This window comes from Microtus oregoni, unplaced genomic scaffold (genome assembly GCF_018167655.1).
Source record: "Microtus oregoni isolate MIOR12 unplaced genomic scaffold, Mior012 000020F_ref0000438, whole genome shotgun sequence".
Classification (NCBI taxonomy): Eukaryota; Metazoa; Chordata; class Mammalia; order Rodentia; family Cricetidae; genus Microtus; species Microtus oregoni.
The window spans coordinates 13,015,212-13,039,149 of NW_024543079.1; the positions used below are offsets into that span (position 1 = coordinate 13,015,212).

General features: G+C 53.7%; 1 protein-coding gene across 5 annotated transcripts in view; it reads right to left on the reverse strand.

The window, feature by feature from the left end:
* The window catches only part of Dlgap4 (DLG associated protein 4), a 151,383-nt gene that overhangs the window by 57,217 nt on the left and 70,228 nt on the right, over nucleotides 1–23,938 (reverse strand). For 4 of the 5 annotated variants that reach the window (XM_041670179.1, XM_041670176.1, XM_041670177.1 and 1 more), the window contains exons 3-4: nucleotides 3,788–4,856; nucleotides 1,086–1,330 (exon numbers count right to left, since the gene is read on the reverse strand). In XM_041670179.1, coding sequence (XP_041526113.1) covers nucleotides 1,086–1,330; nucleotides 3,788–4,783 — 1,241 coding nt within the window. In that variant the 5' untranslated portion in view covers nucleotides 4,784–4,856. The remainder of the gene's footprint in view (nucleotides 1–1,085; nucleotides 1,331–3,787; nucleotides 4,857–23,938) is intronic. The other variant, XM_041670178.1, reaches the window with a different exon arrangement.

The window sequence follows — 23,938 nt, forward strand, 5'->3', positions numbered from 1 at the left end:
TGGGAGACCTAGTAAAATTTGTGGCAAGCAGGCGGCCCTTGTTATGCCCACTGTGGCCTCAAGGTGGCAGAACGTGCCTGCATTTGACTGTTTTAAGCTAGTGGCCAAGCTGCCTAGTACAAGTTTACAAAACTGAAACTCTGGAGCAATTCCAGAGATAGACTAAAGTGGGTAGAGACCCTTAGCCTTGGTATTTACCTATAAATGCGCAAAAGGTTTCAACACCACTATGATGTCCGGGTAAGGACCTGCCATCTACCCTGTAGGCCCAGTCTGCCAGTCTTTCTCCCATTATCTCACCCTGCCTTAGTCTAGAAACAACACACGGCCTTGGTCAGTTTGGGGTCCTGACATGGGCTTGGCTAGACTCCAGCTTTCTGTAGAGCTCCTGGTGAAAGGCCACCTCATATTCCCATCTCATGGACCCCATTTATGGAATGGGAGCGACACACTGCTGGGGCTGGGATAAAGATTTCAGGGTGTGAATGTAAGTGCACCAGGGCAAGCATAGTAGCCAGCAAGGTCAAGGTCAACAGACGGCAACCGTTGCTATGACTGATCCTTTCACCAAAGCCTGGGCTCTGCTCATGAAGTGTGGGTAAAGTACCCCTGGGGCAACTCCCTATGGGACTAAACTTATCCATGCGTATGGTTCCTATGGCAGAGTTTACCTGAACCAATCACCCCAATTCTCACTATGGGCAGAATTTAACTGTAGATGAGACTGTTTGGGAACAAGTGTTAGCAAGCAGGGCCAGCCTAAGCACGAAGAAGCCCTTACAGGGGAGGTGTTCACCTGAGGCTGAGAAGCAGACTCCGCCTGCAGGGCTGGGTTCTCCTAGGGTGGCAAAAGAGGGGGAAGGCCAGGCTCCCAAGAGACACCGTGTGCAAATGTGAGGTTCACCTAGGGGACACAGCTGGTCTGAGATCAGCTTTCAAGTTCTGAGGCCTTCCTCAGGGAAATATTGTCAGGCCAGGGTTCCCACTAAGGGAGATGGCTCAGGCTCCTAAGGGGCGTGGCATACGCGAAGGGGCGGGGCTCCATCAGGGCTATTGTTCTAGACCCCGGAAGGGTTGCAGCTCACCTGCGTGGGTTGCTCTGCTCTCCCAGAGACTGCTGCGTGGCCCTCAGGTAGCTCTGCCGCCGAGCTGCAGTCTTGGGTGAAGGCTTGGGGCTACCAGCCCCAGACTCATCACTGTCTTCATCGCCCATGGCCTTAATGTAGCTGCCACTGCGCATGCGCCGACACGGGATGGGCCCCTCTGCTGAGCTCTCCACCTCTCGAGGGGACAGCAGCGCGGTGCTCCACTCTCCACCCCCGCCGGGCACCTGGAATATCCAGGGACAGGACTCAGAGGGAATGTAGCAGTCAGTCTGGCTTCCAGACTCAGAAAATGGGTCCTCATGGACCCGGTTCCACTTTGGCAACTTGAACCTGTGCTAGCTTTCTTGTCCTTGATCACCCAGCATCAGGAAGGCCTGAATCAGGAAGACTGCCTGGGCTCTAGACGCTGCCTGGCCTTAAGCAAGTCCTTTCCCGCTTTCATTTCAAACTGGGTTTGTCCCACTCCAGAGATCATAATGGCCTCGCGGCAGCTATGCTTACTGAGCACCCCCTATGTCCCATCTCTTTACTTGTGCCACTCCAGGGGGTGGAATAGGAACCTATGGTGAGAAAGCCAGACCCAGTGGAGGGAAGTCACCACAGAGAGAGACCCCAAGACCTGGAGTCAGAGACCCTAGGACAGTAACACAAGTGTGAAGTCCATCAACATTCTTTCTTCTAGATGGGGAAACTGAGGTAGAGAGCCTGCTAGCGGTAAACTGGAAAACGGCTCAGTTTCCGGTGAGAAACCCCCATCCACAGAACAGGGCTGTGATAAAGGTAAGTACAGTTCACAGCTTGCAGGGCATCTCTGGTCACTGTTCCCAGTGGCTTTGCGGGGACTCCACTGCCTTTCCATGGCCATCACTGTCAGCTGCTCTGGGGTGGGGTGTGCAGTCTCCATACACTCTCTGGTCCCTTGACTCACACCGTTGGCTACATGGTCACTTTGGGTACATCCTGGCATTTACATGCTTAAGAAGCTCGAGCCTTGTCCTATGTATGCATCTAATACGCTCAGCAGCACGTGCCCGGCCTGGTCTCTGGGTCCTCAGGAAACACTCCCAGCAGGTTTCACACCTCCTCAAGGACACACCCCCTCCAATGTGCACCTAGAGATGACTCACATGGCACACCCTGCTCACACTCACACCAGCAACCACTGCACTTGGACACACATGTCATAAGACTGCCACCACACACAGGGTTCACAGGGTTCTGCACACAGCAGGCCCTTTACCAGGGATTCAAATGCACACTCCCTGATCAGCATGACCCGATGGTAGCACATCCTTCTTGTACCCTTGACCATTTCCCAGGGGTTCTCTCAGCGTTCTCACAAACCCAAGCTGACCATCTAGCCAGCTAGTCATCAGGACCCATGAATTCTCCCTCCTGAATCACTAGCTGGTCCACCCCGCATTCACACCATCCCCAGAGAATGGGGTCCTGAGCATCCCTGCTCAGAACTGTGGCCAACCCACCTGCTCACTCTCAACCAGAAGGCAGCACAAGCCCAGGCCCAGAGTCCTCTCCTTGTGTCTTGGAAGCATTTCCCACATTGGACCCAATATGACTAAAGAAGCAGACTGACAGCCACAAACCCCCTACATACGTTTAACAGGCTGCCTAGATTTCAATTTCTTCCTACTGCAAAAGCTTACTCCTCCCCCATAGTCTCACTGTCCCTGGAGTTTTATATAGAATGACAAGAACTTGGGCCTTGTCACACCTTGGAGTTCATCTTTTCATAATGCATTTGATGTGACTTCTTCATGCCAGCCAGGTCTGTGCTTGCACACCCTGGGGACAAAGTGCTCACTACTTATAAGAGCAGCTCCCTCCACATGTGATCTGTACCTGTCACGTCTACCACTGGGCTCTGTCTGCACACCCCGCCACACAGAACCCTGCCCCACCCCACCATGGAACAGCAATGCCGAAGTCAGGCCTTTGGCTGCTCTCAGGCCATGAGGTTTCACTGCATGAGCTCCTCAGTAATTCCCTTATATGAAAAGGGCAAGACTCGCCCACCCCAGGTGTCAGGCCTCTGGGCTGGTGGCCCTAGGCTGCCCCTCACCCACATTGACCCCCATCTGTTCCTGGTCCTCAGGACTATTGCGTACTTATTCCTAGTTATGTGGCCCATCTACCCTTTCTGAGCACTTCCTCTCCCCCAGACTCTGTCCTGGGCTTGGGTAACACATGGGTGCATCAGGTGTGTCCTCAAGAAGTATCCAGTCTCACGGGCGTGGCAGGAAGCTGACCATTAGAATGCCAGGTGTTGGGTGTGTGTGTGTGTGTGTGTGTGTGTGTGTGTGTGAGTGTGAGATGATATAGCTTCTAGATCTGTCACCTAAAGGGCAGGGGCATACTTCAGTCTCTTTGAGGCCGGGCTCCCAAGGGCCTACTTAATTTGCCTGTTGAGAACACGCGAGCACAGGGGATTCTCTCATTAACAGCCCCTCCAACCTCCGACCGCACAGCTGAGCAAAGCAGTGCACAGCATGAAGCAACCTCACCAGTGAATCGGGCTCCAGCTAGGACTCCAAGTCACAGCCGCCTGCCCCATCATTCCCCTGCCTGCCCCATCCTAACCTATTAACACCACCCTCACCCTACCTGCCCCACCCTTACCCTACCTGCCCACCCTAACCCTACCTGCCCCACCCTTACCCTACCTGCAGGTAATGGTAGGCCAGGCCCTGGTGGCAAGACTTGGACTTTAGTAGGCTCTTATCCAAGGTGGCTGAGGTCTTCTGGCAGACCTCATGGGCATGGCTGAGGGTTAGAGTGGACCAGGAGCCACGTTTGACATAGTTGGTGTCGGTGCCCACTCCAAGGCTGGGGCAGGTGGCAGGGGGAACAGGCGGGGGTGGCGGGGCGGTCAGCTCGGTGGCAGTGTTCTTGGTGGTTTTGAGCATGTGTCCACTGATGGTGTTGTAGGCGTGCATGAAGTAGCGGGGCTGGGTGCGTTCCGGCTGGCGGCCTAGAGTCATCAGGCCTGAGGCAGGGCCACTGCGGAAGGCACCGCCCTCACCGTCCAAGTTGTCGTCTGAACTCCACCAGCCTGAGATGTTGGAGCGGCTTCGCCGTTTGGGCTCCCCAGCCTTGGCCCGTTCCTTGCTTTTGGCCCTCCGGCCTTTCCCGTCCTCCAGACCACCTTTCTTGTTGCCATTGCCACCCACCTTGCCGGTGGTGCCCTCCATCGAGGGTGCCTTAGTGAAGAAGAGCCTCTGGACAGAGTGGACCAGGTGGCGAATGCGGCCCGGACTCTCGCCCCGGGCCTTGGCCTCACCCCGGGGGAACTGAAGGGTGCTGAAACCATCCCGATGGATAGGCAGCTGCTTCTCAAACTGGTCCAGCAGGTTGGCAGGCAGTCGGTTGATCTTAGTAGCCTGGGCATGGCTAGGGAACGGGCTCTCCTCGGGCACCTCAAAGTGAGAGTTGTAGTGGATTCGGGGGAAGGTGCTGCTTGGTGGAGGCAGCTGGTTGTTGAGAGGGAAGAGGCCATCTCCAGGCAGTGTGTTTTGCCCAGGGAAGCGGGCCTCCCGGGCAAAGGCCTCTGTCGGCGACAGCAGGTAGGGGTTGCGGTCAGGCCCGGCAAAGAGGGGCTCATGGGGTGGGTCCAGGCTGTCAGACAGATGGCGGGGGCGGCTGTCACCGAGGCCTTTCATGATCCCAGCCCGTGGGGCAGGGGCCGTTGCCCTAGTGGGGTGCCCGGGTCACCTATCCCAGGCAGCAGCTGTTCTGGGGAGAAAAGACAAAGAGTGGTCAGCTGGTCAACTGGACTGGACTAGATAGGGCAGCGAGCAGGACGAGGAGGGCCTGAGGATGGCCCTTGCCATCACGGGGCCAAGGACAAGAGCTGACATCGAGGCTCGCTGTCCTCCGTATGACTGCTGCTGCACACGCATCAACACTGGACAGGGGTCCTCGGCCAGAGGGGACAGCAGAGTCTCCATGTGCTCAAGGCAACAGCGGTAGCCAGCCAAATGTGAAGCAAAGCACACACTCTCCTCTCGGTGCTGAACAGAAAGGTGTTCGTGGGAACCTGGAAAGCCAAGTTCTGACCCCGAGTTCTTGGACTCCTCCCACTTACACAGCGGAACGTGGGCAAGGAGCTACCTACTCTCATATTCTTCAAGTCCCCGACTGCCTCACCATGAGGTGCCACACACGGACACCCATCCAAAGCGCTATCCACCCCATCCCCAACAGCCACCCTTAAGCCTAAGGAGGGTTTCTAGGGAGTATTCCACAATGCCTTGGAAGCAGGTGTGAGTCATCTAGACAGGGACTCTCAGGGTCTGTGAGGCACTTCCTCTGGTCTCCTCAGCACTCCTTGTCTTAGGCCCTTTCTAGGCCCAGAGAGGCTTCCAAAGAGCAGGGCTACTCAGGGCCTACCTTACCTGTGACCAAAGACAGTGCTGTCCAGATCTGCTTTAGCAGAGGGATCTTCATGCCCTGTAAACTCTTTGTCCCTCCCCAGATGTGACCTCTGGGCTGGATGCTGGGACCACTGACATCAGAGAGGCCAATAAGCCCACAGGCCCACCCATCTTTGCTACCTAGGATGATACAGTGGTGGCCTACTCTCACTGTGGCTTTGAGATGCATTTCCCTCACACACAGTGACGACAAGCATCTGTCACGGTGACTCTGAGCCGTTCCTCTGCTTCCTTTGCAGAAACGTCTACTGACGTCCTCTGAGTACCACTGAGCTGTCTGTCAGTCTTGTGCATTCTAGACCTTAAGCCCTTATCAGATAGGCGGCTTGCAAATACAATCTCCCATTCTGTGGCTTTTTTTCTTTTTGAGACCTATTTATTTTTGTTTTATGTATACGAGTGTTTTCCTGCATGTATGTCTGTGTACCATATGCATGCCTGGTGCCCAAAGAGCCCAGAAGAGGGCATTAGATCCTCTGGAACTAGAGCTACAAACAGTTTTGAGCCACTGAGTGTGTTCTGGGAATCAAACCCAGATCTCCTAGGTTGTCCCTCCCTCCCCGTCCCCCAGACAGGTTTCTGTGTGTATCAGCTCTGGTTGTCCTGTCACTCTGTAGACCAGGCTGGCCTCAAACTCAGAGATCCACCTGCCTCTGCCTCCCAAGTGCTGGTATTAAAGGCGTGCACCACCACCGCCTGACCTCTCTCCCGGGTTTTTGGTGAGTTTTCCTCCTTTTCAGTTCTGATCAAGCTTTGCTAACACTGGTCTTCCTTCCCCAGCATGGCGGCTTGCTAGTGCTCATGACTTCCTGGAAGACAGGCCAGGTTCTCCCCACCCGAGCAGAGGAATGAGAAACCCTCGTATCCCAGGCTCTTGAGTGCTGGGATCACAAGCACTCACCACCATGCCTGGCTTCTCACTGTGGCCATGGTGTGTTCTGGTGGCCCCATGTCCTTCTGCACTGACTGCTTCAGCTCCAGCTGCCAAGAGCACCAGCTGCTGCAGTTCACAGCCAAGTTCCCACTACAAATCGCTCTAAGTCAGACGGAAATCCTTGCAGGGCTCCACTCTGTCCCCGGGGCCGCCTGAATCTAACAACTGCTCACCACCGCAATGCCCCTGTCTCTGTTCCAGACACCCCTCCAGGATCTTACTCAGCGCTCCCTGTGGGATCAACAGAGCCTCGACTGGGATTGCCCTGAGGTCCAACTCTTCCCTCAACCTGATTCTGTGTGCTGGCCTCTTCCAGAGCCTTTCTAGAGACTCCCAGGGAACACCCACACCACCGGGCCCATCGGCTTCCTGTGGACCCTGACGTAATCTCACATCAGTGTGTCCCTGAGGAAGGCCTGGCATTGACTAAATCAGCTCCCTGAGCCTGTCTCCTCCTCAGTGGCACCTAGAGGAAGCCTAGGTTATGAGATGACGACGAGGGCTGGCTGTGTTGTCAGTCACACCCCCGCCATTCCACACTCTCCACCCCGCCATTCACTGTGCTCCTGTGGACAGGCCACGCCTCGCGGTCTAGGATGCTTCCAGTATGGCGGAGTGCTGGCATACAGCTGAAAATGGATTCGAATCCTGGGTCCGCCTTTTCTTACTGTGACCTCAGGCTGACCTCCGCTCTCTAAAACATCAGGGGTTTGAGTGCGGAAGGTCTGAGTGTCTGCTCAGAGTCTCTCAGTCAGGGCTCTGGGTTTGCCGCATGTCAGCCCCTCAGCAGCCCAGAGCCCAGGGGTGGCAGAGCTTCACCGTAGGGAGGTTTAAAATAGGCACCCGTGGCCTTGCAGGGGAGGCAGCTGGCTGCTGTGTGCCGCCTTTCTCAATGAGCTATACTTAGGCCCATCCGGGTGCCCATAATTGCCTCTCATTAATATAAGCCTCATTGCCTTCATGGAAACTCAGGGGAAGAAGACACTGCTGCCTTGGGGAGCCCTCTGGGCTCCGTGGTGCTTCCATGGCTTCAGTTACCACTCGCTCCCAGCCACCAGCCACAGGATGGGCCCTCCCTGCCTTGCCATACCTCATCCTGGAGCCCACGAGCATGGGGGAGCTATATGGGGATGAGGCCAGGGACAGAACCCAGCCTGATTCCTCCAGAAGCAAAAGTTACCTGAATACATCATTCCCTCACCCAGAATGTTCTGTAGATCCCTCTTCCCTGCTCATGGCAAACCACACCCACACTGACTGAACCTCTAACCATTCAGCCATTCGCACTCTGCCCCTCTGGACTCTTGTGAAGCATGTATCTGCAGCCCCTAGAGGAGCTGGCTCCACAGGGAGGAGCTTAGCAAGGTGTGGGAAGTCCTACTCACTGCTGAGCCCTGATGGTAAGGCAGACAGGGAGGCAACCAGGGGATTAGGGTGTGATTGAGCGTGAGACGCTAGAAGTGAGCAGGGCTGAACCACCACACACTCAGGGGGGCATTCGCAGCGGGCCATGGCGCACACAGTCCCGGGCTAGCTCTCTGGAGATGGTTCTTCCTGGCCACCAGGGCTTTGGTGCTGCTGGTGTGGCAGTGTCCCTGGACATCCTCCCTCCTGTGCTCCCACCTCTCCCCCTGCCGTCTGAGCCGAGTCCAGGAACTGAATGAACGTTGCTTCTCTACACACTCCGTCGTTGCTGATATCCTAGTGTACAAGGCCACTTATAACTAACTAGTCCTTCTACGCTTTGGTCCTCAACCCACTGTGCCCTTTGAACTCTGGTCACCTAACTGCTTCCTCGGTGTCTTGCCCTGCATCTTGTCCGCCCCCCTCTACATCGTCTGCTCCTCCCACCAGCTCGAGTCAGAAACCAGGACATGCTGTTCTCTGCTCACTCCAGTGGGCTCAAGAGAAAATGTTTCCTCAACAGTTGTGTCTTCACCATGTCCCCGGAGTCCTGCCTTTTCACCGTGTCCCCGGAGTCCTGCCTTTTCACCATGTCCCCGGAGGCCTGCCTTTTCACCGTGTCCCCGGAGTCCTGCCTTTTCACCATGTCCCCGGAGTCCTGCCTTTTCACTGTGTCCCCGGAGTCCTGCCTTTTCACCATGTCCCCGGAGTCCTGCCTTTTCACTGTGTCCCCGGAGTCCTGCCTTTTCACCATGTCCCCGGAGGCCTGCCTTTTCACCGTGTCCCCGGAGTCCTGCCTTTTCACCATGTCCCCGGAGTCCTGCCTTTTCACTGTGTCCCCGGAGTCCTGCCTTTTCACCGTGTCCCCGGAGTCCTGCCTTTTCACCATGTCCCCGGAGTCCTGCCTTTTCACTGTGTCCCCGGAGTCCTGCCTTTTCACTGTGTCCCCAGAATCCTGCCTTTTCACCATGTCCCTGGAGGCCAGCCTTTTCACCATGTCCCTGGAGGCCTGCCTTTTCACCTGCACAGCCCTGCCTGGCTCAACTGCCACTGCTTCAGACAGGCAAATCTTGGCCCAAAACAGTTATTTTATTTTATATGTCTGGGTGTTTTGTCTGAACGTATGTCTGTGCATTGTGTGTGTGTGTGTGTGTGTGTGTGTGTGTGTGTGTTTTGCTTTGGAGCCAGATGAGGGAACAGGATCCCCTGGAACTGTAGTTGCAGACAGTTCTGAACTTCTGTATGGGTGCTAGGAATTGAAACCAGGTCCTCTGAGAGAGTAGCTAATGCTCTTAACCACTGAGCCATCTCTCCACCTATATATTTTTTAAGCCCAGGTCTTGTCTATGCAGTCCAGGCTGACCTTGAACTCACAGGAGTTTCCCCACATCCTCTCTAGCACTGGAATCGGGCATGAGCCACCTGGCCAGGCTTCAGATCCCTTCCAAGACTCCTTGGACTCAGACAGATTGCCAGTTTGCCTGCCTTCTGGTCTCATTCCTGCCTTCCCCAAGGGCTCTTCACTCTAGACCTGGGTGTGGGTAATTTGATTTCTTCCCCCTTTCCCTGCCTGGTCCTGTCTGAAATGCTCTGCCTATCTGCTACAAGATCTTCCTTGACTTCCTTCAAGGCCAGGTCCCCAGGCCACCTGCACAGGCAGACCACCCCTAACCACACCCTCCGGAGCCCCTCTCGGCTGTGCCACCAGACACATCATTCCTATGCCGGAACACCAGTGTCACTGTCCTTTCTGTGTCACTAGCCCTCTGCCTAGAGCCTGGAGACAGCAGGTAAGGGGGCCGAGGTCAAAGAATGGCAGGAAGTCTTGGGACACGGATCAGGAACCCAGGAAGATTGTGGTAGGGAGTCCCTGTTGCATAGCGAATGCTGCGCTGTGGGTGTTCTTTAGTTGCTGGTACCAACTTTCTGGTCAAACATACCTGTGTGACCCCACCTCCTATCACATTCTCCTGGGTGTCCCATGTCACTAAAAGGATATTGTGGCAGTGACACTATCTGGCCTCTCCGACCAGGTTGGGAAAGGCAAGGCGGCATCTGCTTTACCCTTTTGGCAAGCTGGCTGACTGTTGAGCCCCGAGCCAGTCTGATAGGAGCTGAGACCTCCCTAAGTGACATGATGCAGCTCTCCGAGGGATCTAGGCAAGAGCCAGGCTGCAAGGCTACTCCTGACCTTCAGAATCTGTGTGGCATCATACAGGTTTACTGTATTGCCGACTCTGAAACGGCCTGTCACGCAGACATTATGTTAGAGGAGGAAACAGCTCTGGTGGCTCAAGTCCCAAGCTAGGAGGAGGGCAGCTGGGTGTGGCTTCTAGGCCTGCATTTGCTATTGCCCAAAGAAGTGGGATCCCAGGCTCCAACTCCCTTCTCACGGCTACGTGATCCAGACTAGTGCCAGGTCCCACGTGTTTCCTGCTGAGTCTGTGTCCATAGCAACTGTCTGAAAAGTGTGACATTCAATCAACCAGTTGTTTGGTGGACAAGACTGAGGGAAGGGCTGCTAGGATGCATGGCTCTCGGTGTCTCCGCAGAAGGCCCTGGCCTCTCTGAGACAGTCAGAGGGACTCCTGGCTTTCCTGGAAGTGGGCTCTGTGCAATGGCCCAGGAAGTGGATACTGGGTCCCTGGGATGAGAGGCTTGGTGCCAGCAGGGCCCTAGTGTGACCGAATCCCATCCAACTTTGCCTGGTCTCCGGTGAGATGTTAGAGGTCATAGGGGGTGGGCATGCTTAGGCCCCATCTTTTCATAGATGACTAAAAGACAAGGAGATAGCAGTAGGAACTGTAAGCCCCTACATACACTGAACACAGGCACAGCGAGGCAACATGAGACATCCTTGGGAAACTCTAGATAGAATTGCTTTACTTGGTTCCTCTAAATGGATCTCAGGTCTCTTCTCCCTCTCTGGCTTAACTCCAGCCTCCTCATGCTGACTCAGTCACGAACCTCATTAGCATTTCTCCAGTGCCCTAATCTTCCTGGCCACAGGACCTTTATCCATACAATACTGTGGTTTCCCTCTCAGCTCTTCTCATACCGGGCTGCTAGTACTGCCTCAAGTTCCCATTCAAGCATCACCTCCTCAGAGACCTTGGCTGACTGACAGCTAGGAAGGATGCTCTACTCCGTCCTGTCCTCTCTCTCTCTCCAGCCTTAATGATTTCCAAACACTCAAAACACTCCCCAGGTACCTCTGGTTATTCTTCAAAGTGGCTTATGTTTTTGGTGTTTCTCTCTCATGTAACGAAAGGGAAGGGAACACACCTGAGTCATTTTCTGTGTCGTCTCTGGAGCTGAGCACAAAACAAGCCTAGGACAGGATATAGTGAAGAGCTGATAAGCATGAGGAATTCAGATGGGGTAGAGCTCCGGGGGACGGGCTGTGGGGAGAGCTGGGCTGCTCACTGGGAAAGAGGAGGAGTTAAAGCCAAAATAATCCACCCTGGGGTGGATGCTCCTCAGCCTTTGGGAAGTGCTGGGGTTAGGAAGCTCAGAGGTCACCATGGAAACAGCTCTTGAGCTGAGCAGGGGCTCATCATTTTCCTTTCCCTGTCAGCCCTCAGTATTTGTTGTGCTTGTGGAGGCCATGACACTGGTGCTGGCTGACTTGCTGCAGGTCACCTCTCCTACCCCACTTTTCTGTTTGACAATGAAGGTGACGATCTCAGCCAAGATGAGCCTGTGTGGGCAGGGGAACAAAGGCATGCAAGAACAGGTTCTGAGTGCCATCCAACTGAGGTGTGGATCTCACACAAGTACCTCTCAAGGCCACAGTCTCCTCACCCACCAGGTATGGACTCTTGCTGCATGGTGGAGCATTATTCTGTCATCAAAAGAGAAGGAGTCCCGATACTTAGCCACAGCAGGCACAGAGCCTGAGAAAAGTCAGGCACGCGACACGTAATTTCCTGGGCCGAGCAAGCCTGGAGAACAAAAGGCAGCTTTGTGGCTGCCAGGGGCTGGGAAAGGGCACCGGGGATTGATGCCTTAATGGTTGTGAGGCTGGTAGGGGTTCAGGAGAAACTCTGGAATGCAGGTGCTGATGGCTGGTCTGCACTGGAAGTGTGCTCCAGGCCACCACTGTAGAGTGAAGCTGCTCGAAAGGATGGACTTGAAAATTCAGTGTCTGCCTGGGCTACAGTTAAGCTCAAAGCCAACCTCAACAACTTAGTGAGACTCTGTCTTAAAATAGAAAGTTAAAAAGGCTATGATCAGTGCAGGTGAGACGGGCTGGAGCATGGCCCGATGGCAGTTGCTGCAGTCATGAGGACCAGAGTTCAGATCCCAGAACCCATGTAACAAGGTGGGCATCTTGGAAATGCATAAAGCTTCAACTCTAAAGGCTTTAACACTTTCTCTGGCCTACACACACACACACACACACACACACACACACACACACACACAGAGAGAGAGAGAGAGAGAGAGAGAGAGAGAGAGAAAGAGAGAGAGAGAGAGAGAGAGAGAGAGAGAGGTTGGTACATTTTATGTGTATCCTAGCTCAGCTTAAAAATATATCTCCCAGGGGCTGGAGAGATGGCTCAGAGGTTAAGAGCACTGACTGTTCTTCCAGAGGTCCTGAGTTCAGTTCCCAGCAACCACATGGTGGCTCACAGTCATCTGTAATGAGATCTGGTGCCCTCTTCTGGCCAGCAAGCATACATACAGACAGAACACTGTATACATAATAAATAAATATTTTTTAAAAAAAATATCTCCCAGCTGGGCGGTGGTGGCGCATGCCTTTAATCCCAGCACTCGGGAGGCAGAGGCAGGCGGATCTCTGGGAGTTCGAGGCCAGCCTGGTCTACAAGAGCTAGTTCCAGGATAGGCACCAAAAGCTACAGAGAAACCCTGTCTCGAAAACCCAAATATATATATATATATATCCCTACCCCCAAAGGGTATCTGTGAGCCTCAGGGAGAGTATAAATGCAGAACACCCCATAAAGTGTCAGCAGGCCCCCAACAGAGAGGAGCTGAGTAGCTGCAGGAAGCCCACAGTCCTGCAGGTCAGTTCTTCTGAAGTGTGCTCTCCTCTGCATCCTGCAGGTCAGTTCTTCTGAGGTGTGCTCTCCCCTGCATCCTGCAGGTCAGTTCTTCTGAGGTGTGCTCTCCCCTGCATCCTGCAGGTCAGTTCTTCTGAGGTGTGCTCTCCCCTGCATCCTGCATGTCCACAGCAAATGGCACACACAGTAGGATTCTCACAGCAGCTTTTGAGTTGTGTCTCCAGAGAGTGAAGTGGGACACAGAAAAATAACCTGTACATTTCACACAGAGAAGGGCTAGGATTCGAACCCAGGCACTTCAGTTCTGCCGTCCATGCTCCTCATGATGCCCCTCGGCTTTCAGGCAGTGACATCTAATTTGCCACCCATTTCCCAAAGCCTCTGCCTGGTGCCTTGCTCAGGGGAACACTATCTCTAACTTTTCAGCAGGACTTCACCAAGCTGGCCTGCAGGGTCTGCAAAAGGTGGTACAGGGGCATGCTGACCTGCTGTCTGGCTGAGAGCTCTGGCTAGGAGTAGGCGGACCCTGGAGGCTTGTTTCATCTAGCCCCATTCTAGCCCCCGCTGAGGGACCATCCTGGAAGGTCAAGCTGGCAAACAGAACAAAATGGTCAGAATGTAGCCATTGCCAGCACATTTAATTCAATTCCTCCAGCCTTTATGGGGCCTGCTCTGACTCACACAGTCCCAGCCCTCCAGCCTGTGGTCAAGTGCAGGAGGCAGAAATACTCACGACAATTAGATGGCAAAAACAAAAACACATCCCGGGAAGTGTCAAAGCCAGAGACACAGCCCGTGTGGGGGAAGATTAGCACTCACTGAGGCAACAGGAGGGCTCCCTAGAAGAGATGCGTACGGCCAGATCTTTGAGGGTCAGTAAGGTCCATCGTGTGTGTATGCATATGTAGGGGTTATTATGTGTGTGGAGGCCAGAGGTTAACCTCACGTTCCTTAGGTACTACTCGACTTGTTTTGTTTGTTTGTTTCTGAGACAGGGTCTCTGACTGGCTTGGACCTTGCCAGGCACACTAGGCTGACTCAGCAGCAAGCCTCAGGGATCTACTGGACCTCTGTCTCCCCAGTGCTGGGATTACAAGTGTGGCCTTTACACGGGCTCTGAGGACGAAACTCAGGTTCACATGCTCGCACAGCAAGCGTTTCATTGACTGAGCTATCTTCCCAGACTGAATAAGATTTCACTAGAAGAGGGTACAAGGAAGATGCTTCTTCTGTCTAGTTTTATGTTTTGAGACAGGATGTCTCTATGTAGCCCAGGCTGGTCTGGAACTCACGATACCCCTACTTCAGGGTGCTGAGCGCTGGGATTACAGGTGTGTACCACTCTGCCTGCCATGGGAGGACATGTCATGAAAGTGAACCACCCTGCCTGCCATGGGAGGACATGTCATGAAAGTGAACCACCCTGCCTGCCATGGGAGGACATGTCATGAAAGTGAACCACCCTGCCTGCTATAAAAGGACATGTCATGAAAGTGAAGAACACAGACAAATCACAGACAAAGGAGCCAGGTCCTGGGAATGCAGAGGGTCTACAGGTTGTCCTAGGGGTCGGAGGCTAAAGGGACAGTCCCCTGGAGTCAGATCATGGTGGGCCTTGATCTCAGGTCCTCATCACACTCTGAACCCTCAGACTGCCTCGCAGAAGAGCATCCAGGGGTCAGGAGTAAAGTATTTGTCATGTCAGCTCAAGGACCTGAGTCTGATCCCCTGAACCCACACTTTTAAAAAGCTGGGTTAGCAGCGCACATCTTCATCCTAATGCTGGGAAGGAAGACAGGAAACTCTCTGGGCCTGGCCTAAATCAGAAGGCCTCCGCCAGTGAGAGACACTGTGTCAGAAAGCAAGGCTGACCTCTGACCTCCACTTGACACCAAAGCCTATCTGCCAGGGGATGCAACCCAGAGATTTCTGCTACCTAGGCATGGTGCCTGCCCCCCCCCCCCCCCCCCGCAAGAAAATCTACAGCCTACCTCAGTGTCCCTGGGGACTCTGGTGACCATAGCCTCTGCTGCCTCTACACCATGAGGTCCCATAGATGACTCTGGCTTTAACCACTGGCCTTCAGGGTACACTGGGGGAACTGAGGCTTGGCAGGAATACTTGGCCCTGAGAGGTGCAGTTAAGGTTTCATTGTCCAATCCTGTGGCAGCCTCCACTGGGTCTCATGCCCTGGGCTTAACCCTGTTCTAGTCCGCCCCCTCCTGGCAGACGATGAGACTGATGTGCCAGCCCCTGAGATGACAGCTGTTTCCACGCTGGTCATAAAGACAGGCAGGTGCCAGGCTGCTATCTTGGTCTCTCACTCAGACAGCCCTGTGACCCTGCTGCCACCCTGCAAGTGAGCTTGGAAGCAGACCTCGAGCCTCCATGCCACCTTCATGGGACCACAGCCTAACAGGAGACCCTGATCCAGAACTGTCTAGTCAAACTGCTCTGAAATTCCAGAACCACAGAAGCCAAGAGGTAAGAAATATTTACCGGATGGGGAAATCACACAGCAATAGATAGTCACCTCCTATCTCTGGAAAAGAAGTGAGTTTGCTTGAGTGCTCTAGAGACGGGCGGGGTGGCTCAGTAGTTCCTGAGAGGCTGGCCTCTCTGTCTCCTGAGGATTCCCTGGAAGTCCTGGCTTGGCCCTCTGGGATTATAGAGGACAAAATTTCCCTCTATCCTGGGTGGGCCTTACAAAAACTTCATCCTGCTATGGTTTGAATGTCTGTGCCCTCCAATAGCCATTACTGGGAGCAGGACCCAAGGCTAGACCCCTTTTGTGGCTTGCCCTTGCCCCCTCTCCCCGCCCCCACTTCAATCCTCCTTCCATTTTAGGACACACCGAGAAGACCCTTACCAGAGGTTGGCTTTTGGACACTGAACTTATCTCCCACAACAGTGAGCAGATACATTTCTGTACATTGGAAATTACCTAGACTGGGGTTAGGTTGTAGCTCAGTTGGTAAAGGGCTTGCCCAGCATGCACGAAGCCCTGGGTTTTAGCCCAGCACTATAACAAAGGTGTGGTTATTCATGCCTGCAATCCCAACACTCTCAAAGTGAAGGCAGGAGGGCCTCAAATTCATGGCCAATATGGGCTACATAGTAAGACCCTGTCTCAAGGGCTGGGGATATATTTCAGTGATAGAGCCCTTGCCTAGCATGTAGAAAAGTCCTGGATTCCATACCCAGAACAGACAAAGAAAACAATTACCCAGGAGCATCTAGTCTGGCTCCCTCTTCTGGCCGCACACCTTGGCAGACCATGTCTCAGAGGCTGAGGCCCTAGGCTCTCACCCACCCTGTGCTTTCTCTTTAGGCTACCCTGAGCCACCGCAGGATGTGGCACTAACAGTCAGTGAGTTACTGTCATGGTGGTAATAATAGCACCTCCTTCCTCCCTGATGTGGGACCACCAGACATCTGACACCTTAGCACATGTGACAGACTTGCAATAGGTCTCATTTTGCAGAAGGGGAAACTGAACCCACAGAGCTGAGGGGGCTCCCCTTCACATTCATGTGCAGTTGGGAGTAGTTTCTCAATCTGTGGAGCTTTGACGTAGCAGGTACCCAACCCTCACCTTGATTCCAGCCATGGGGCTTTCTTATTCTTCAAACTCATAAGCGCTTTGCTACTTCAGGGCTTTTGCATGGGCAAAGCCAGTATCTTAGGATACTTTCCTGAAACTGCAGCTTGGTTCAAGCATCACTACCTTGGGGACACTTTCTTTGACCCTGGACCTGCATGGGAGTTCCCTTTTCTTTCTCATGGAGCAGCACAACTCCCTCATGTCTGATGCGGTCCTTGTTTCCATGCCTGTTTCCTCTTCTGGGTTATGAGCTCTGAAAGGACCTTTGCATTGTTCTTTCAAGGCTATGTCCTCAACACTAATACTGTGCTGGCACCCAGGGTGGCTCTGTGACATGAATGCACATGAACTTCCATGCTCAGCCCCAGGGAATGAGGGTGGGCGATCAGGATGGGAGCCGCTGCAATATCTGGGAACCAGAGAGACTGCCTGAGGTCACACTAGTGTGAAGTGGCACAGGCTGGACTCCCCCTCCTCTATAGGGACATGTGGCCCCACCTGCTAGGGAGGTCCTGGCTGGACTCCCCCTCCTCTATAGGGACATGCGGTCCCACCTGCTAGGGAGGTGCTGGCTGGACTCCCCCCTCCCATAGGGACATGCGGCCCCACCTGCAAGGGAGGTGCTGGCTGGACTCCCCCCTCCCATAGGGACGTGTGGCCCCACCTGCTAGGCAGGTCCTGGCTGCTGCTAGCTAGTCTGCTCTGGCTGCTGAGACAGAATGAAATATTCATCTGTGGCCGGAGGTTTGCAGAGTGTGCTTAAGATGGATCGCGTTTTCATGTGCCTATGAAATCTAATTGGATTCATTGTAGGGCATTTGGTTTCTCGGAACAGACACATCATTTTCTCAAGAGCGGCAGCCTCTGCCACCCAGGACTGAGAGGGAGCTGGCTGTGTCTTGTGCCTATCACCTGTCTGCCTGGCTGGGTGGGGCTGGTTCTCTGGTTGTGCTGGGGGTCAGCAGGAAGAGTCTGCCTGGCCTTTTGTGGATGGTCTGATTTCCTGAGGTCTCCAGTCTACGTCGTGGACTCTGGTTCCCCAATAAAGCAGCTCCCCACTTCCTGCCCCTTATAAAGAAGCTTGTATCCCCTTTTCATTCCGTCACAAGTCCTTCCCTCCAGTCCTCCTCCTGTCCCATGCCTCACCTACCCCAAACCAAGACAAGTCTTTCAATGGTGCAGATTTTGACTTCTGTTGCCCACTTTTCATGTGAACAAAGGTGAGCCTCAGTTTCCCCATCTGAACAAAGGAGGAGGGTCACAGTAGCTCTCAACCCCCCAAAATGGTCTTTGTAGGGGACTCTCTACAATGTCCCCCTTTACACCCGATTCAAGACTCAGTACCACCTGTGTCACCCACATGTGTCACTAGAATAACAGCACCGGGCAGCAGCAGCAGCATAAAGAAGGGAAGGGACGGAGCAGGGACGTGAAGGTTCTACCACCTGGAGCTGTGTGCCCGGTGATAAATTCACTTAACTCTCTGGTGTCTGTTTCCTTACCTATAAACTGCGGATGGTCACAATACACACCGCCTAGAGCTTTGGAGAGGACTAATGAGTCTGCCCAGCAGGAGCCTGGCTACAGTCCGAGCTCAGCCAGCTAGAGAGTACCAATTTTATCTCATATTGGCATTATGATGATCACAGCTCCTGCCACACCTTCCTCTGTGGTGGGGATGTGCTTTCTAGTAAACATAACGTCTCTGTCAGCCCAGATAAGCTCACCTTCCTCGGCTTTCTATAAAGATCCGTTCTGTTTCCACTTCACTCTTAACTTTCGTGTCTGCTTTGCTTGTGCTGTTCCCTCTGGGTGGGATGCCCTTCCCCTCATTCTTTCCAGCTAACACAAATCTCTGAGAATCACCTTTTGCCAGAGGCCTTCCCTGAAGTACAGATTTACCAGGACTTCTCCCTCAGCTTTCACAGACCTGGATCTTCTCTCTGATAGAAGTATAGTTGCACCTTAAGAACACAGAAACTGCTTAATCCCCCATGGAGCAAAGAGGTGTTCTTTTCAAACCAGTATGTGACATCTGCAAAAACTGGTCACGTTTTGAGCTACAAAGTAAGTCTCAATAAATACCAAAGCCACAATACAAGCCAGTTGTGGTGGTGTGTGCTGTCATCTTCATCGGGAGTTCAGGAGCAGCCTGGACTACATAGTGAGAACATGGAGAGGGGGTGTGGTAATATGACCCAGAAGTTAAGAAGTCTTGCCAAGCAAATTTGATGACCTGAGCTCAATCCCCAGAACCCACTTGGGGCAGAGAAAACGAACTACCTAAAGTTGTCTTTCTGACCTCCGTCTATGTGCTGTGTGCCTGCACTTACACACAAACACACACACACACCCAAAATTCCAAAAACCTAAGCCGGCAGTGGAGGTGCACGCCTTTAATCCCAGCACTCTGGAGGCAGAGGCAGGAAGATCTCTGTGAGTTCGAGGCCAACTTGGTCTACAAGAGCTAGTTCCAAGACAGGCTCCAAAGCCATAGAGAAACCCTGTCTCCAAAAACCAAACCAAACCAAACCAAAAATTTCAAAAACTGACAGTAACTCATGGGTCAGGGAAAAAGCCAAATAAGAAATGAAAATAAATATTTGCGAGTGAATGATAATGAAAACATCACTTGTGGGACATAGCTAAAGCCCAACCTGGAGAGCTATGCACAGCTCAGTGCTGACATTAAGAGAAAAAGACTGAAGAGCATTACGGTAAGTGTCTACTTCCAAACGTTAGAAAGGAAGGCTATAAATGCAAAAGTGGTGAGGAGGGGGTCCTGTGTCCACATGTCCCCGCAGTTCACTAGGGACATCACTCCCCTGTGGCTGGGCAGCCCAGGATGGCGGCTGGAGTGCTGATGGCGAGTTGGAAAAGCATCCCTTCTCCCCAGTCCACTTTTTCTGTCAATGCTCCTAGCATTGACAGGATATCCACACCAAGTCACCGGGAACACATCTGAACTGGGTGAAAGCACAGACTACATTTCCTGACAAGCTCTTGAGTGGTTTCACGTGTACTGGCCTTGGAGCCACAGGCTACCAGAGAGCAACATGAGGTCATATGTGCCTGCCAAGGGGACCCACCTCTTTCTTAGGGACCTTCCTCTCATGTTTTCAGAACCTGATCCAAACTCCTCTGAAGCCACAACCTAACCCAGGCCTCTTGTACGTCCCTGTCGTGTGAGCCTGAAGGTGGCTGTTCTCTGTCCCTCTAGATGTGGTTCTCATCCCAGCACCTAACCCCTGGAGCATGGGCCAGCTTCCTGGCATAGGGTGGTAGCGCCCTCTGAGAAGGCACAACTCACACAAGCCTCCTCTCTTCAGAGCCATCTGAGTGCACAGACCCCGGAGGGCAGCAGGACTGGCCAAGCTGTTTGTCAAGGGAAGCAACTGAGGCTGGGGGAGACTACTTTGGGGCAGGAATTTCTGGAGAAGGACATTACATCGCCTCCCCATGGTCCTGGGCTTGTGATGCAAGGGGAGCTGGGGGCCCTGGGTCCATGCTTTCTAGGAGTCTCTCAGATGCAATGGCATCAGACCTGGAGGACAGGCGCCTAGAGCCGGCTGAACAACTCCACACGCTGCCCTGCTGGATCTTCAGGGGGCAGATCTGAGCTTTAGATAGGAAGGGGGTGAACTTGGAAGGCCTTGGGGCTCACTCTATGTTCTCTGCACAGAACCCCTTCCTTCTACAGTGGGCAGGAGTCCCCAGGACATGATGCCATCTCAGGGGGGCTCCTGAGATCCCTGTGTTTGCAGATGACCCTGGGACATCAGGGCTTGCCGCTGCAGACCCCGTGCCTCTGGAGGCCTGTCATCCCTGTCCAAAGATGTCCAACTCACAGCACTGACGGACCACAAGGGACTCTAGCCCAGCGCGATGACACCCACTCATGCTGCGTTTACGATGAAGAGTGGCTATGGCAAGCAAGAAGGCTGGTTAGTGCCCCTGAGGGCCGAGCGTCTCGGCTGAGCTCTGCACTCCTCAGCGTTCATCTACTAGTAAGTCACTGGTCATGCCCTCTGGGCATGGAGCAGACGAAAGGGAAGCGAGGACAGGCTTCCTGGGAAAGTGTCTCGGAGCAGGAGTGAGGGCTGCATGTATCTCTCCAACCTTCAGCGGAAGAATATTCCAGGTGGTGAAGCAACTAGGACAGGAGCAGGTGCGCGTGCGTGCATGCGTGTGTGTGATGGGGAGGACACAGAGGACAGCCAGCTCCTGGAGGCTCTGAGGGCCACAGCGGAGCTCCAGCTCCCTCAGGCGAGGCATCATTAGCTTTAGGGCGAAGGAATCATGATCCAACCCAGGCAGCCACCCACTGGCACCCACCCTCTTTTCACATGGCCTCAATAAGCATTGCTGGAACCTAGAACCGATTTTGAATGAGAGGGTGTGTCTGGAGAGAGGCCCCCAGCCCTGAGCTTGTAGAAACCTGAGGCCTGGGGATGTGGGAGTCAAGGCAGGTCGAATCTGGGTCATGGAGGAGCAGGCGGGGGAGCCAGCAGGGTGGCAAAGGCAGCCACCTGGGGCTGGGTAGGTGGGGGCGGCCTCTCCATGGAGACAGCGTTTGGAAGTACCACTGGAATTACTCACGGAGGCCCGTGCGCACACGTGCGTGTGCCCAGGGCCATGTGCACGCACACACACCAGAGCCCACGCAAGCCTGGAGCAGCTCAGAAGCCACTTAAGGATTGACGTCATCCCTCAACGGAGCTGAGGACATAAAGTCCGTCTCAGGAAGAAGGGGGCAGGCGTTAGGAGCCCTGGCAGGCTACAACTTCAAAGCCTCACAGCTCCACAAGGCAGACTCGTAGAACAGCACCCTAATTTCCTGTGCTTGGCCTAGTAGGGACCCTAAGAACTGAGGTCTGTGATCTCAGGGGTACCCAGCCAGTCACACACAAGAGTGGAGGCATGAGCCAGAGCCCTGGGAAAGTGGGGGTCAGGAAGGATGGAAAGCCACACAATGTGAACCGTAGAAAGTTACTGTTCAACTGATGTGTCAGGGTGAGCAGGAATTGACAGGATGAAGATATGTGCACAGGGGGCGTTCTAGGCAGACATCACGGTATATGCAAAGGTCCTGAGGCTGGAAAAGGCTCACAGGTTCAGAGGATGAGAAAGAGAGCAAGGGTGATATGCAATAGGGAGCTAGGCCCCCTGAGCCAGCCTTCCCTACAGACACGGTAGAGCCGTGGGCAGAGGCTGTGGCCTGAGAGGGGACAAGTCCTTGGGCTTGCTCCCAGATGCCTCAGGGTTCTCGGTGATGGGGTTGGAATGTGCTCTCATTGTGTGATGCTGGGTCGGTCATCTCCTCCTCTGGACAATGGACACCCCAATCCATTGATGCCGGGATAATGTGTATAAAATGCACACGTGGCAACCACAGGGCACATGGAGCCTCCTGCCTCAGTTTCTCACACTGCTTATGGGCTACTTGGAGGGTTATGGTCCCATCTTCAGACTGGATTGGGGCAAGGTCAGTCTTTTCTTTGCAGCAATGGACTATGCGGACTTTTGCCATGGTCATGTCCCAGCTGGCGCCCAGGACTCTTGCCTCCCCCGCCCCAGGAGGGTTGGGCTCCAGTTAAAACACAGCATCCCCTTTATTCTGTCCCCAAGTGTTCATTTCCTGACTTGCGAGTCCAAGAGGGAAACTGCTCCAGACCACACAGCAAAGGAGCGGGCTGCTCAGGGTCCTCCGGCTTCTCAGGCCAGGTCTCCACGCAGTCCTGGTGCACCTCATCCACTCTGGTTCAGTCATTCTTTCCAAAGGTTCTCGGTTTTGTGGTTCCATTCCATCCTTGCTCCTTAATTCTGAACCCAAACTAGCCCCATGCTGGCCATGGAACCCCAGTCATCCTCAATGCCATTTCATAGCCTGCAGCCCCCTGGTTTCCCTTTCCTTCCTTGGACATGCTGATTTCTCTCTCTCTCTCTCTCTCTCTCTCTCCCTCCCTCCCTCCCTCCCCCCCCCCCCCAGGACCTTTGCACTGGCTGTCCCTCTACCAAGCATGCTGTGCCAGGGACCTTCACATGACTGTATACCTGTTTCACTCATGGCTTATTCCAAATGTTGCCTCTTTGCAGTCTCCTGGGTACCCTCCAGGTCTAGGCAAGTGACCCCTGAACCCATGTCACCCCACTTTATTTTATTTATTTATTTTATTTTATTTATTTTATTAGAGCAGTTAATCATTTGTTTAACTTATGTCTCTATCTTCTACTACACTAAAAGTCTTGTGATATGAAGAATCTCAATGGAAAGAGAGTAAATGACCTGCTCCTCCCAGGGTGGATTTACTCTGATGTCATAGCCATCCTGGTGACAGCTCGTGTCCCTTCCATTGTTTCAATAGCTTTTTCTCTTCTTGTCCATCGGTCAGGCTGGCCATTCCCAGTCTGATTCATTGAATCTAGTCTGCTGGTTTATTCCTATCCTTTTTGCCTTGAGTTTCACCGAGTGCTGGCATCTGCCAGAAGGTTGTCACCAGCTCTACCTTCCTGTCCATCTCACCTAGCCCCACCTCCAAACCCAGCCCTCTAAGTAGGTCATGGGCTGTGGTACAGGAGTGAGGAGGGTCTCTTGTGACAAGACTTGAAAAGCTTCTGGAACTTCCACTACAAGACAGCCCCCAGCGCACAAGGGCACAGGTTTCTGTCACCATCATGGACCCCAGGCAGCAGTCCCTGCTCCATGAGGTCTTCTTGGTGTCTGCCTACCTGATCACCTATTGGTGCAATATCTTCCCACTGGGACAACTGCCTGAGGGCAGGCTAGCCCCTTTTCCCAGAGGTACATTTGCCTGAAGGCAGGCTAGCCCCCTTTTCCCCAGAGATACATTCGCCTGAGGGCAGGCTAGCCCCCTCTCCCCCAGAGATACATTCGCCTGAGGGCAGGCTAGCCCCTTCCCCCCAGGTAGGTGTCTCTTCCAGCCCATGCCAAGCACAGCCTGCACCCTCCAACCCACACAGACATGGTTGTGACTATGTGTGTACTCATTCCTGACCCACACATGACCTCAGAGCCTCTCCACAGTAACCCACAGGACAGACAAGAATGAAGGCTTAAACAACTTGCCCAAGGTCACAGCAAATAAGAAACAGGGGAGCACAGCAGGCACAGTGGTGTGAGTCTTCAATCCCAGAATTTGGGAAGCAGAGGTCGAAGCAGGCAGATCTCTGAGTTGGAAGCCAGCCTCGTGTGCATAGTTCCAGGCAGGCCAGAGCTACATAGTGAGATCGTGTCGTCATCTCCCCCACAAAACATGGAAGGAAATAAGGGAACTCAAGCTGTACTCTAAAGTTATGGCCCAAAGCCCTGTGACAGCAGAGACTGTTGGGCTTTCCTTCCTCATCAGCGGAACCTGGGGCACAGGGCTCAGCAGCAAACATTTCAGAGG